The 15,667-nt window shown below is 39.4% G+C and overlaps 2 protein-coding genes across 2 annotated transcripts; one reads left to right on the top strand and one right to left on the bottom strand.

The window, feature by feature from the left end:
• The first annotated feature begins 1,801 nt into the window (after positions 1-1,801).
• On the top strand, positions 1,802-6,610 carry LOC139131747 (monocarboxylate transporter 12-like). The gene is made up of 5 exons (XM_070697961.1): positions 1,802-2,847; positions 3,088-3,457; positions 4,635-4,775; positions 5,061-5,876; positions 6,256-6,610. The coding sequence occupies exons 2-5, from the start codon at positions 3,238-3,240 to the stop codon at positions 6,396-6,398; spliced, it is 1,320 nt and encodes a 439-aa protein (XP_070554062.1). The 5' UTR covers positions 1,802-2,847; positions 3,088-3,237; the 3' UTR covers positions 6,399-6,610.
• A 932-nt stretch (positions 6,611-7,542) lies between these two features.
• Positions 7,543-15,130, bottom strand: LOC139131745 (monocarboxylate transporter 13-like). The gene is made up of 5 exons (XM_070697959.1): positions 15,015-15,130; positions 11,977-12,192; positions 11,011-11,154; positions 9,682-10,449; positions 7,543-8,609 (listed from the first exon to the last, which is right to left on the bottom strand). The coding sequence occupies exons 2-5, from the start codon at positions 12,182-12,184 to the stop codon at positions 8,392-8,394; spliced, it is 1,338 nt and encodes a 445-aa protein (XP_070554060.1). The 5' UTR covers positions 12,185-12,192; positions 15,015-15,130; the 3' UTR covers positions 7,543-8,391.
• Positions 15,131-15,667: the final 537 nt, after the last annotated feature.

Genomic DNA, 15,667 nt, shown 5'->3' on the forward strand with positions numbered 1-15,667 from the left:
TGTAGAGAAATGACGGTGACTGGTTTAAAAAAATCATAGTGCTGGCAAAAATTCTCCAGTGCGTGCTGTTGCTAATCGTGTCACCACAGTGCCTTCATCACGACGCGGTTTGTGTATACACTCCCAGAAAACGACAACGTGAAACATACATCTATATAATTTTGTTGAAAAACTCATAAAACGGCCACTCCGGCGATCTTTTCCTGCTTGGTCGGTCGATACTTTCTGGGTGGCATTTGTTACATGGAGCGGGACCATGTCTGCTTAGTTATGTCTGAATTTGGCGCTTGGCAACGAAAAGCATGCGCGTTTCCAGCTTTCCTTTCGATCCAACTTCCCGTTTATTTTTGAATAATGAGCAGTGTTTGCTTGCGCATATCATGAATATATAAGCGTCCACTAGGTTTACGGACGTCCTCAGGACATGTTTCCCAAGATCTAATACCTTCTCCTTTTTCATTTACATCTCTATCTTTGCAATGTAGACCAACCCTTGATAAGCCCACGGATTAGCATAATTACTTGTGTTGACTAATTAATTACAAGATGTGTATATGAGAGATAAACGTCCTTGTAATGGGGTGTAAAATAAATAAAGAGTCAAGAGGCTAGGTTAGGCTATATAGTCATTTATTTTATTTACTACGATCAGTCAGAGAATGATGAAAAGGAGAGGGACTGACAATGACAGAGAAAACTGAGAAAAACTCAATAATAAGCTTATCAATAGTGTATGGGCCGCCTGTGATTGGATGAGTTACATAACCAGGACGTGCTTGTTGCAGATTGTATCGAAGCCGAATGAGAAGGTCGTTTGGAGAGTCAGCTGATCTAATGCAAGGTCGCTGGTGAACAATTGACAAAGCTATATGCAAATGTAACCAAACACTAACATGAAGGCCTCTTTGGATATCCTGATACTTCACCTCCTGAATTTTCGTATTGTTCAGTGTGCAACATGATGGCCTCCTGCTCACTGAGAGAGGAACTCTGTCTCAGACAATATTTTGCGATGAACATCACAGTGTACTTCTGAGAAAATTCTCAACACAAATTGTCATCAGTTTCAGAATTAGAAGTTTGAGGAAAAGCATGTGATTGGGAAACACTAGCGGGAACTTTTGTATTAAGAGGGATAACAATTTGCCAAGGCCATGGAATTTTTAGTTGGAAGCGGGGCATTTCTGACTTATAATTGAAAAATTTGGTAGAGAGGAAAACTAATGGGCGTGAGATCAAGTATCCATATCGTACCGGGAGGTAATTACGAATAGATATTATTAGCTCACGTGTTCACACACGTGAGCTTATGTCGTAGATTCAGTTTGCAAATGGCAAGAACTTATTAGTTTTAGGTGACTGTGGCTTGCATACTCTTTGCTCATTTGCATAATTAATGATTTAAAAAAAACGGATACCCATTAAGAACGAATGCACACAATTTGATGAGATTTGCTACAAATGTTTATCACACTCGGATATATCAGTCGTAAAAGGAATAAAAGAGTGACATGAAAGATAATTGCTAATTTGCATATTTAATGAACTTTCCTCGATAAGGATACATCTGAATTGACTCGATCAAAATTAACGAAACTTGGTATGTATATTGAAGATACTATGATATAAAGTCATTCAGCATTTTCACATAAGCCAATTGCTAATTTGCATATTTAATGAACTTTCCTAATTAGGGATATATATATATATATATATATATATATATATATATATATATATATATATATATATATATATATATATATATATATATATATATATATATATATATATGAATTGACTCGACCAAAGTTGACGAAACTTGTTATAACATTGAATATACTATGATACAACATTATTGAAAGTCACTAAACATTTTAATTAAGCCAATTCCTTATTTCAATATTTAATGAACTTTCCTAATTAGGGATATATACCTGGATTTACTCGCTCAAAGTTGGCGGAACATGCTATGTACATCTACGATACCAGGTTAAAACAATCTTGAAAGTCATTTTGCATTTTCATGTAAACTAATTTGTAATTTGCATATCTAATGAGCTTTCACAGTTTGGCATATATGGACATTTGCTATATAAAGTGGCGAGGCAATGACAGCAGTAAAGAAATTTCCTTTTTTTTAATTCAGTTAATTACATATTTGTACACCTAAAGAGCTTAAGAATGAATCTGTGGTGAATATTTTTCATGATGTTGATCATACTAGTTTCAATGAAGTCGCTAACATGTGGCGAAAGTTTTACACACAACTGCAATATATAATGAAATACGTGAGCATTTTCAGTTTATGTCCGGTTTTTTCATCTAAATTTGTTCAAAATTCGCTGAAACTAGCGTTTTGCACTTGAAACACCTTTCACTACAATTCCTTAAAACTGTCTTGTTTGCTACCCTTGAAGTGAAAGAAACGCTTTACAGGTTTGGAACTTTCCGTAGAGATAACTAATTCCATGGTGGCCTATCAGAAACTATAGATATCACGTAAGCAATAACGCATGTGCAGTACTTCAAGGTAACGTACACATCTCAGGAACAGACGCACAATACCTATGTCTATGGAGCATACGTATCTGGGTAAGTCATGCCTGGTGTAATGTTTTAGAGCAACTAGCGGTCCTGGGTTAGTGAAACAACAGAACCGTAGAGGTTAGCAGCATTGGATAATATGCAACAAGGCATTGTGCAGGACTTCAAGATGACGAACACATTCCAGGGTCAGACACAAAACCTAGTGTCCATAAAGCTATATGCGTCTGGGTAAAGTCATGCATGAGGTTATGTTTTAGAGCAGCAAGCTGTCTTTGGTTATTGAAACGCCAGCAAAAGGTATCTGTAAATATTTGTTCATTAATAATCTTACTCTTTACTTACAAAATCGCTCAGCTGCAGCCGTTCAAGTGTCGAATGTATAAACATTGTATGTTGAGCTCTTCATCGCTTTTTGTTGTCGGCTGTCGACCAAGGTCGTTAGGCTTTGCATTTCGGGACTCGCTAAAACCGATATGTGATCTTCATATGCATCATATGACGTTGTTAAGTCTTTCACACAGATCTATCTTGAAACAGGTCGAAAAAGTACGGGATTGCTAAGTGTATTTTCAAAACTGCCTACATACAGAGGTAGAAGAAGCGACACAAACAGACGTTGGACAATATCGATTTTAATAAGGAAACAGTAAGACAAGGGACCAGAAGGCGGTTAGCCTTCAACCAAGGATGGAAAAATTACAGACGGTTTTTGGCCGACATGATCGCCCTCCTGACGGTGGATGGGGATGGATGGTGGCGCTGGCGTGTTTCCTTGGCCTTGTGATCTGCACTGGAGTTTCTCTGTCGACCGGTGTGATGGTGTCGTACCTAACACCATACTTTGGTACCACAGTGACAGCAATGTCTACCGCTTTCTCCTTGGAGATATCAGTCTGGGCATTTTCAAGTAAGAATTCGACCCCAAATAAGAACTCGTTCTGGTAGATAGGCATGGTACCCTGATACAGTTGCTGATACAACAAAAGCGGGATTGTGGAGATAGAGGTTGAGTTTTCCTTGTCTCTCAGGCCGAGTATTACAGCGCAGTCAAAATGTTCGACCTCGGCAAAAAATTGTGAATGGTGGACAGCATAGAGAACGTGTAGATAGTTTCGAATAAAAGCATCATGTATTTAAACATGAGCAAGGTTAAGGAGTTTACTGAGTGTCATTCAACTCACCTACTTTAAATGCGCAATCATGTACAAATCGCTTGCTCAAGTCACTCCAAAAGGAACGTTTGACAAAATACTCAGAGTAATCAAGCCAAAGCGTATATTTGAGAGTTTGACTGATGAGAGGGCTGTGTGTGTATATAGCATTGCCTTTGCAACTATTTTACCCCAAGGTCTGCCGAATGTGTGTGTGATCCCCAGTTCAGTTGCTGCATAAGTGAAACATGGATACAGTGATCTATTCATATTAATGTGGAATGCACTCCCGGGACAGATATTTGGACTCTCAAATTTTGGAAATTCTTTTTCTGATAAAGCACTTGTCGATGCTCATTTTATATCTGTTGGCGCAAGAACATTTTCACCGTCTTAGTTTTTCCTAAATCGATAATTTTGTTTTTTTCCACATAGAGTTAACACAGGGATGGCAGCCATTTTGAATTTTAAATATCGGTAAATGTGTGGTAATTTGTTTCTTTCTCTGATACTAAAACTTTGCACGGTGACCCCTGATTTGTATTCTTGATTTGGTAACAGAATGGTTGAAGGTTTCATAGAGAAAACTTACAGCACAAATTTAAGTTCTTCACTTTCGAGGAGCATATTACCCTAAATTATACAAAGAAACAGTAAAGATTTTTATGATATTTCAAACGAAGCTTATCAATGTCTTTCATACTTATTGCATCACCAAACGAATAGTAAGTAACAAGAAAGTAACATACTTGACTTCGGTTTCAATTATTTTGCATGCGTGAACATGGCACTGTTTTTGAAGGGAGCAATGATCTCAAAACACAGAATGTTTGATCTGAAGCTTTCTAAAACATTAAATAGTTGCGGTGAAATTGATGATGTGATTTGTATTCTGTAATGCTATTCATAATTTGTCACGTGTATTTACTGCAGGTCCAGTGGGAAGTTTTATTGCCAAGTATGATACGCGAAAAGCTGTCGTTCTCGGCGGTGTGTTGTCAACGTCTGGTCTCTTCATAAGTTCGTTTGCCACCGGCGTCTACTTCCTGTACTTTTCATTTGGAATCCTTGTAGGTGAGCAAAAGTGAGACTTTTTTTGGAAGATTATGTTTCTGGGTGATTTTTTCACCCTTAATCGAGTTTTGTTAAAACTACTGTCGTACTGTCTCTCCAAGTTTACTGCATTCATGCTTTTGGTCTGTTTTTATAGGCCTTTATTCCTTAGATTATCATGTACCAAATCATCTAACGCACTACATGATATTTAAATTTTGGCTGGTGCTACCATTCAGAATTGAACATTCTGCTGTACTTTGGGAAGTGTTTGTTTGTTTGTACCGTATTTTCTCTGTCTTTCAGGTTGTGGCTATGGTATGACCAGTAGTCCGCTCATTGCGGTACTAGGACGATACTTCGAGAAAAAAGTAGGCTTTGCCACCGCGCTCGCCCTCACAGGAAGTAGTCTCGGTTACATCGTGTTTTCACCATTGTATCAATATCTGCTGAATGAATATGGATGGCGAAGTACATTTTTAGTAACATCGGCCATAAACGCGCATCTATTTGTGTGTGCTGCATTAGTTCGACCAATCAATTTGGCAAGTGACAAGACTCTATCACCCGCCAAAAATTCCGAGAAAAGTAGCTCTGATTCACACTTCCCCGTTAATTTCAAAACCAAGTTGAGAAGGCTTTTGGAGAAAGTTGGATGCGAGTTCATGGCTGACAATTTACTATTTCTGTGGCTACTTTTGGCGACATTCCTTGGTGACTACAGTTATGTAACGGCGTCCTTGTTTATCGTCCCCTATGCCATCGATAAAGGGATCGCTAGCTTACCGGCCTCATTTCTAATGACCATCCTAGGCATTTCGTCGCTGGCCAGTCGATTTGTGTTTTCATGGATCGTCGACCTCCATAGCGTCAAAAAGATCAGGAACTTCATACCAGCAGTGATTCTGCTCATGATAAGCTCTTGTCTCACCTTCTTTCCAATGAATGACAGTTATACCATCATGGCAGTACTGTGTTCTCTCACCGGCGTTTGCAGCGGAATATACATGCCTTCTCTCTGGCTGATGGCAAAGGAAGTCTGCGGACCGTACTATGGCATGGCTGTTGGCGTCATCGCGTTTTCCTTTGGTTTGAGCGGCATAAGCGGTCCACCATTCTGCGGTAAGTTTCGTTCACCATTGAGGCTGTGCTCTTTCAGGCAGATGGGTATCTAAGGTTGCTGTTCTCTTTGTAGTAGATGGGTACAGTGGATATCTAAATCGGCACGAAGTCTTGAGATTCGTTAATCCTTCTGTCCTATACTTCGATTTCTTGAGAATAGGCATGTCTTACTGAATTAAATTCATGTTTCCATCGTGCACAAGACATTGTGTTTCCCAAGGTGCTCAAAAGGAAATGAACTGGCATGTAACAATAGACAGCTGTTGCTCTTAATTGGTCTATTAGGCCATTGGGAATTTGTTGCTAAATATCAATTTTAAAGTTTTGAATTTTTCATCCAAAGATACTTTTTTATTCTCAATATTCTGTTTTGTTGTAGGATATTTGTACGATACAACGAATACCTATACAGGAACCTTCTATGCTATCGTTGCAGTTACCCTGTTGAGTGTGACATGTTACCTGGGAATAGCGACAAAACTGCTGCATAGACCTGCCATGGCTCCTGTAACGTTTGTATGAGTCTGTGTGTCTGTTTTAAGAGATTTGTTAAAATTCAGACTCAGAAGTGAGAATTTCTCAGCCGATGTCAATGAAATTTTATACCTGGTACGCTCATGGAGAGACTTATCTTGATTTGATGTTTACAGAGGCTGATGTAGTTTGCGTCGTAAATACTAATTTGCACAAATAATAATTTGTGAAAATAAAAATCTAATAATGACATAATGTCACATCTTCTCATGGCATTTTGGAAAGGCACGAACAAATCATCTTCGTGCCGTGTTTTAGGTGCGAAAAATGGACAATGGAGGGAGGGTTTATCAGCAAATCGCAGAGATGAGACCCCGTCGGCAGAAATTTTGTAAACCTTTATTTTTGGCTTTTAAGAATGGACAAATACCTGTCTCGTCTATGGATAGCATCAAGAACATAGGAAATGTTTCTTCCTTCTGTATAATTATTTGTGTAATTTAGCACATTTTTCTGTGAAAAATACTGAAAATATGTTGATATTACTATGCTAGTGTCGTTAAGATTTGCCTCTTGTAGAAATAGCCGTGTCTCTCACGACAAGTGAGTTGTGCTGTTTCCGTACGTGAACTGCCATGAAGTATTATGACAGAGAGAACGGCAAAATATGGTTAAAAAGTTCGCGACAAATGGATACAAACTTTGTACTGTGACGCCTGGTTTTCATTCTCGATTTTTGTAGAGAATCCTCGTGGCTGAAAGTTCCCCTGAGGAAAGGTTAAGCAAAAGTTTAAGACTTTCACTTTCGAGCCGAAAACTCCCCTAAAACTTGCCCCACTGATTTTGATCATTCTGTCGTCATATATATTAACTTTTGCATCAGGTTGAGATATACTGAAAATTTGCTTGGATTGCCACATACATATCATCTATACGTATATGTAAGCAGTGTTCTGCCACAACATTTCTTCAAACATAAGTGATTTGCTATACACTTGGGAAAAGGGTCACTTCCTGAATACTGCAGTCGGTCATTCCCTTATCAAAACTACAACTTATCCTTTTTAAATTTCAAAGATTCACCGGCCATGCCATCGTCGTACTGTCGCGCTCGTAGTTAGGGGAATTCGAGTTGAGGTACCAGTCTGTGGAGCGTTATGCTTTCAGTAAGTGAAGTCAACACACAAAGATGTAGATTGTAGCACCACTTTATAACTTTATTACGATATGACAAACGTGTACATTCACTGCAAAGCTCCTACCTCCTTCTTGTACGACCTGAACCAACCTTCACACGCCTTGGCCACTTGAGGGACGCTTCGAGATTAATGCCTCTACAAGGGAGGGCGTTACAGTACATGCTAATTATCATCCATACTTACATATACAATGAATCATTGTAACTGTCTACTGTCGCTAATATTTTGATCATTCTTAAACACTTATGATTATATTATCGCCCTTTCTTGTGACGGGCTCTTCATCTCTCTCCAATTTTCTGTTTGAGTTCAAATTCCTTTATTCCTTGACAATGAAGACAGTTTGCCAAGAGATTCCTTTCCGGACAACCCAAGTTTACACTTTATCATCACACTTTATGTAAAGACCATTCATGGAAGTGTTTGATTTCTCACAGTTTGTATTGACCTTTACGCAGAATCAGGGAAAAACAGAATGTGATATTCAAGGTGAAGAAGAACTCTGTCTTGAACGTTAAAACTACTTAGGCAAAAGTAATTAAATTCTTTTGTTTTGCGTCCACTCTAAATGGGAAAAGGTACGCGTCTAAGCGGCTGAAAAACACACACAAGAAAATTAACACAATGTAATTTGATTGCAGCAAATAAAAAATTGTAACAAAATTTTAGTTCAAAAAAGCTAAGCGGTCATGTCCTAAAATTTCCTATTCAAATACACTGTGTGTGTTTTTCGTGGAAACCTTAAAAACCTACGCGGGTGGGGACGCAAAGCAAAGAATTTAATTACTTTTTTATGGTCAGTTGTGACTTTGTTCATACACAGAGAGTAAATACTCAGCGTATCAGACTGGAGTGCCAGTCGTGATGCTACTTTCAAAGACGTCGTACATAATTTTATTGGATTCGCTTGGTATTTTGCGGTGTCCTCTTCTACACGGTAGCACTTTCCTTGATTGCACTTTCAGCACAATCCCAAGATAAAGCAAGCCACTTAAAACACCCGCTAAGCCGATAGACAGGAAGGGCAGCTTGAAACTGTGCGTGTTGTCGTAAAGAACCCCTGAAAGATATGAGTGTGTGGATTATCTAGCAATGTGTACTTGCATTTTGGAAAGAACAAGCGGCAGCTTAGGACATTGGGCCAAAAACCTCTACTTTTTAAAGGTATACTATCACCTGTTCCCATTTTACAAGACACTTTAGAAGTACAAACTAATTTGAGGAAAGATTCTTCCCTTGACATGAGATGAATTTTATTATACAACTATCAAGATGTCGTTATGTCATAAGGGAAATATTTAAACTGAACCGTAAATTGCAACATTATAGTCATTGATAACGATTATTTGAATAGAATGTAATCAGTGAAGTGATTTCTTTCCCCGAGTTTCTGAAAATCACATTTCTTTAGACTATACCATCTCATTACAAACATGTATACTACTCACAGAAATCATTCCAATTTGTTGAAAACCAATATTCAATCAGACAAAGTTTAGCTTTTCTTCTATTTACACCTACCAACTCGCTATTGTGCGGTCGCAGAGGAACATACTATTTCCGATTTTGTGTAACTCCGTTAGGCCAAAAAAATATTTAAAAAATGTTTTTAGTCATTACTTTTCCGAAAAATGGGGCGACGACGCGAATTTCAATTTTTAATAATTTTTTTCTCACTTGAGTCAGTCAAATTGTCAACTTTCCATGCAGCTTTGCATATATCATCGGTATTAAACAGTGATGCGTTTTAACAATTTTCCTCTTCAATGGTATTCGAACTGCAACACTATGAAAATGGAGCAGACGGCCGTGTTGTATTACCCCAATATACCGATGTCCAGTATTTTTCCTTAATCTTTTGTATGTTTAGCGTTCTACCCTGAAGCGTCGCATTGAACTCTGGTTTGTATCAAGAACGATAGGGGCGCAGGTAAGCTGCAGCGTCTGAATTTTCGAGTCTGCGTTTATACACAAAGTTGGAAAAAAGGTCGACGCAAGGACTTCTAAGTGACGCGCGCGCTGACCTGAAACGATCCTTTTTTGGCCTTATCGGCTATCGGAAATAATACTGCATTTTGTCACTTGAGCAACAGCTCCAAGGGCAGCGTCTGAAAATGAAAATGGAAACTCACCTGCAAATGGTGGGCCGCTAACGTTTCCAATCCCACTACAGAATAACACTAAACCAACAGCCATGGTGTAGTTCGGCCCGGTGACAGATTTCACAACTAACCACATGCCTGGATAATACACACCCTGCGCGACACCTAGAGTACCACATAGTATGGCCATGATAACGTAATCTTCAGCATAAGGAAACGCGATAAGTGAACCACCAATTATCCACATTGAAAGCGTCGGTATGAAACCGCGAAATACTGTTAGGCATTTCAAGTCCAGAACCATGCCACAGAAAAGTCGCGTGACAATTGATGCAATCCCCATAACAGTCATGAGCAGGGATGCAGACAGTTTTGTTATTCCATGGTCAATCGCAAAAGGGACGATTAACAACGCAATTGTTGAATAAGTCAGAGTGCTCAGACATTCAGCCAACAATATGAACATGAAAACCCTAGCGTTGGCGACAAATTCACAATAGCGGCTCCCAATAGCGCTGATTCTATTCGAATTACTGCCGCGTATGGCTTTTGATCGCTTCTTGACAATTGGTCGGATTAAAGCAGCGCACACGAACAGATTTCCATTTATAGCAGCAATCAAAATGAACCATCCCCTCCATCCGTAGTTCTCAAGTAAAATTTGGTTGAGTGGAGAGAAAGCAATATAGCCGGCACCCATTCCGGTAAGCGACAGCGAATTGGCCATGCCCAGGCGTCTTTTAAAGTAGGTGCCTAAAACTGCAAAAGTCGGTGTAGAAACCATACCATGCCCAGAGCCTGGATAAAAAGGAAAAACGTACAGTATAGAGAATTGGAAGAGTAAGGTCGAATTACTGTATCTCACTTACCATTTCATACTACACTGATAAATTTGCATTATGGGAGTCAAGATATATCCATTTAAAACTTCAGTATCAAGAGAATAAGAACAAAATGACCAAATCATACACCATAACTCAATGTCTCGTTGTGTCAACCAGAGCGATGTAGGTGGCCCTCTGGTACCGCATATGTGCTTCTAATAGTCTCGTATTCAGACAGTTCTCCGAACATTACTAGTAGTATCCTGGCAATGCTGAAAGTCGTTTCCGACGACAATGGATACATAATGGCCATTCACTATTATACTTACAAATGCAGATTGACGTTGTAGCCATGACTACCGTCTTGCTTAACATAAGGGAAGATCTTGCATAAATAAAATTAGTACTTTCATAGAACAGAGTAAGTGTAAACACAGTGAACGGTGTGCATTTTCATGTTAACATCTCTAGCGTCAAACCAATGCCATGAAAGTTTTAGTCAAATCACACTTGGATAAGAAATATCAGAACTTGCCTACGAGGATTCCGTATGACACCCACAAGAAGTACACACTTGTGGCGAAATTACTGATCAGTAAACCAAATATCGATAGCACTGCCCCTATAGAGACTGTTGCTCGAGTTCCGTACTTCTCAACGAGGAAGCTGCTAAATGGTCCTGTTGATAAAAAAGAGAGTTTATCTATTGCCCCGTACCGGCCGTTTCGAACACCTTAAAACTCTTTATGAGAACTAAAAATATTTGTTGTTGATTTTTCTCAACACAACATTGAATAGCTTGGGGAAATACATATCTGAGTTATTTTGATAATATTTGGTGATGCTTTAAAACACCTTATTTTGTTTATCGTCAACAGGTTTCTTTCAGAGTCGAATTTTCTCATACAGAATGTTCACATGTATACCTGCCAACGGTCCACGCGAACTTTGTGATTCAAGAGACACAACCTTTAGATAGCACTTGTCCAGTGACCAATGACACACAAGTAGAAGACACAACTGGAATATATCTTTTTATTATTGACCTGTGTCTGACATCTGACAAGGTTGGCATTTCCGTGGGAATATATTGGGCAACAGAGCATATGCCCTTTACTTCGTTTGGTGTATCACCATTATTCAATCACGCCATAATCACAAGTACCCGAATGAAAAATTAGCCTGAACGTACGTACGATGCTGACAAAACAGCGTAAAACTTACTGTTGAACTCATACTTACTTGTACCGGGTGTGATGGTGTCACAGAAAGAGATGCGTTCTGTTCTGAACGCAGATCACTCCGCAAAAATGATTTCATGGAAAGAGAATCTACGATTGTATCATGGTCCTTTTCTGGTCGTCATGAACATACAACTACAACGCTTTGTTGTCCGGTGCAGCGCACTGGCTGACTTAGGCGTTCTCCCTAAATTTAAAGCCAAGATCCATTCATACAATGATGCGCTTCTCCGAAAGGAGGTATGGAATATTAACCTTACCCATCAAACACCACAGTCCGATCGCGACCGAGAAGATTATCGATACCTCAGCGACGTCCGAATCGAAGTGTTCCGTCAGTTCCGAAACCAATACCCCCGTTGCTAGAAGAGTACCGGCCTGTAACATTTGTGCGAGAAAACTGCTAAGCACGACCATCCATCCCCAGCCACCATCGGGTGGGTCGTCTCCGTCTTGCTCTTGCGTCATCGGTCGAGCTAATTTACAGTGATATGAAGGATTTTGAAGACTGTTATCTATGTTAATTTATTCATATAAAGAGTAGGGTAAAGTTAAATTTATTTTAACTGATTTTAAATAAAGGGCAGCTGGATTCAATGTCAGAGATCATTGGTATGCCACAGATGTGATATGCTGTTTGGTCATGCTGCATTTTTGCATAATGGCACAGAAGTTTCTTGTGGGGAGTTTTTTTACAAAATATTTTAGTGTGCTGCTTCTGGCCAGTGTGCAAACAGCCTGTTGTAACTTTTAGGTTTTTGTAGTTTAATTTTCTTGAGTAAAATTGTCCCCTATTGTACCAAGACACTTGAGTATACGCCGCCTGTGTTCGTTGTCCGCTTGTTTTTGGCGGCACCTGTATTTAAACTACTTGTAAGGAAATTGAGATGAAAAATAGTTGTTTGAAAGCAACTAATCAAGTGCCATACATCACGTTCAACGAAGAATTCACTCCTTTTTGTAGATCAAAATACTCTGGGGACCCGCACCTGCTATATATATATATATATTATAATATATATATATATATATAAGCACAGCTAATAACGACAAAAACTGCCTTTTTAACTGTTATTTTGCTCATAAAAAAGCATCTTTCTACAGAAAACCTGGGAAACAAAGGAAAATACTTGCATCAATGAGAAGGAAAGATATCTTGTCATTTTTCTATCTCTAAAATAAGTCACTGTATCAAATATATATTGTGAAATATTTGTGCATGTTGCTTTCTCATACTGAATTCTCATAGAGAGAACAGAAAAGTATCAGGAATTTGTCATCCCTTTCATATGAAATGCAGATTTCATAATGGTACACTTTCACTTAGCAAACATCAAGATATCTCTGATTTATTAAAGTATGGCGCTCGAAGGGCGCGCCGAAAAATATGAAACATCCTGATATCTCTGATATATATGCCTTGTATATTAAAGTCATGCACCTGAAGGACATGCTGAAAAATGTCTCATATATTAAAGTAATGAGCTTGAAGAGCACGCTGAAAAATATTAAAATTGAACATACAAATATCTCTGATGTATGTATGCTTGATATGTTAAAGTTGGGCGTGCTGAAAAACATGACTGATTATTAAAGTTACGCGCCCGAAGGTCGCGCCGAAAAATACAACTGAATGATGAAATTTGTGGCTGACACTAGCATTTTAAGCAATGATGAGCCTGTGTCAAAATTCAAAAACACACTGACCCCCCTATTGGGCATTTCAAAAACATGGGGACCCCCCCTTTCACCAAAGTCAAAAACAGGGTGAGGGTGACCCCCCCCCCATGAATCCACCGCGCCCCCCCAGGCTGAAGAAACTGACCAGTCCCTTAGTTTGGACACAAACCTTGGGCGGGCTATGGTTTGCACCGGCACTTCAGAGAAGGTCAAAAAATATTGACATGTAGATTGTATGTCAGAGACACTTATTCCGTGCTACGCGCTGATAAGTAAACGATACCGACAATAGGTAAGGTGAAATATGAATGCCCAATTAACGGCGTAGAAATCTTATTTAAAATGCAACATCAAATTCATACATCATTGGAATTCCAAGTAAGTCGTGAATGGGAACGTTCTGTCTTGTGAGCGCATGCGTAGCGTAGTGCTTTTTCGTTTGTGTATGACTTTGGTCAAGGTCGTAAAGTATCTGAAGTATAACCGTGACGCAGATGACGCTGAGTTCTTGCAGCATCATGGACGGATGTCGTGGACTCAAGCTCCGAGTGGTTTTCAAGACACAACGGTATGGCTCTCAGACTTGCATGGGCTTGCTAATGGCAGTAACTGGCGACCATTCATCTGCGTGAGTAACCTAATTAAATTTACGGCGAGTGACAGCGACAGGGGCGCGACCTGACCTAGATGAGGGACGGGCACGTGTGTACGGCGCTTATCTGACAAAACGTGCTTATCTGACAAAACTCTTTTTAGCAATACCCTGGGGGAGTCACTTTAACCAGCGCACTTCATGCGCGCGGTACATGTCGATGTCGTTGCGTCGTACGATGTTGTGTACACAGAGTGTGCCAATTTAACATTAATACGAATTCTTCTATACAAAGGATTTTGTTTCTGTAAACTACTCTCAAATTGTTGACATATGATTTTTTTACTGTGGTTGTTCTTCCATCGGCCGGGCTCGCGCTCGCTCACTGTACAAAGTACTGTACGAGCCCATTGAGATAACTCCATGTTGCAACATGTAGGTGCTTTTCTTATCATCCGCTTGCATGTTTATTGAATATAATTTATGTACTTAAATGGCAAAATTAGCGATCGAGGAAGGTGATGAAATACAAAAAGCAAAATTACTCTGCTTGCTATTGCCGCATTGTGATGTGGTGATTTTGATACTCCCGCCACCGTGAGAGCGCACGACCTCATGTGACCTCGTGCCCTCTCCTCTACCCCTTAAGACAGCCTCTATGTGTTGATCGATGTATACACAGTGATTAATTGAGGTGCTCGGCGATTTTACGCAATCAATGAAATTTACTGTATTTTTTAACTGTTTTATGGCTATTTTGTGATGTTTGTGATTTTAGACTTCTGTAATTAAAATTGTATTCGTGTGTTTTAACAGACGAAGTATTGTTTGAGGGATTACTTTCCACAAATGAGTAAGGCTACAAGCAGTAATTAGTTATGTTTGTCAGATAAGCACGTTTTATCAGATAAGCGCCGTACACACGTGTGTCACTGGCAATAAAAGCGTTTTTCTCACGGTTGATAAATGCGAGAAATCAAAACAAAAACGGTAAACTAAGCGACCGATGGTCGATATGTTACTTACTAGTGGCAATCAGCACCTAACCAGGTGGTAATATTGGCCCAGACATAATACAATGGCGAACAGAGCAGAACTGATGAAAATAACCTCTTAACCTGCTAAGGGTGAGCTTTATGTATGAAAAGCGCCCTCGCTGTTGAAACGACGTTACAATAGGTTGCTCTTGAACCGCCTCCAATGAGTTAGGGAAGAACCATTTGATTCTTGGGGGGTATGGAGGAAGTGGGTATGGGAGCAAATTTTTTTTCCTGTCAGAGTGACAGCAATTTTTTTTCTACTGTCAGACCTCTATCATTTTTTTTTCCAAATGGGGTAGCAGTGCAACTTTTTTTTATTGGTCATCAAGTTTGTAATGCGTTGTATATAAGGGAGTCGTCATTATTTACGGCCTGAAACTCCGAAAATTTGAGTGACCCTCCCCCCCTCGCCAACCATGATGAATTTGAGTAACCTCCCTCTTTAACTCTGAAATTTTGACTGATCCCCCCAAAGGACATTTTTAAGATATTGATGTGTGCAATGGTGCAGTCTGGTGCAATCTGAGAGGTGTTTTTTAAGTTTTTTACTTTAAGTGAAACTGTTAGAATACCCCAAGGGCCGGGAGAGCACGAGAGGGGTTCCCCCTCTCGTAATGGAAATTTTGAGAAATTGATATG

This window comes from Ptychodera flava, chromosome 4 (genome assembly GCF_041260155.1).
Source record: "Ptychodera flava strain L36383 chromosome 4, AS_Pfla_20210202, whole genome shotgun sequence".
In the NCBI taxonomy this organism is placed as follows: Eukaryota; Metazoa; Hemichordata; class Enteropneusta; family Ptychoderidae; genus Ptychodera; species Ptychodera flava.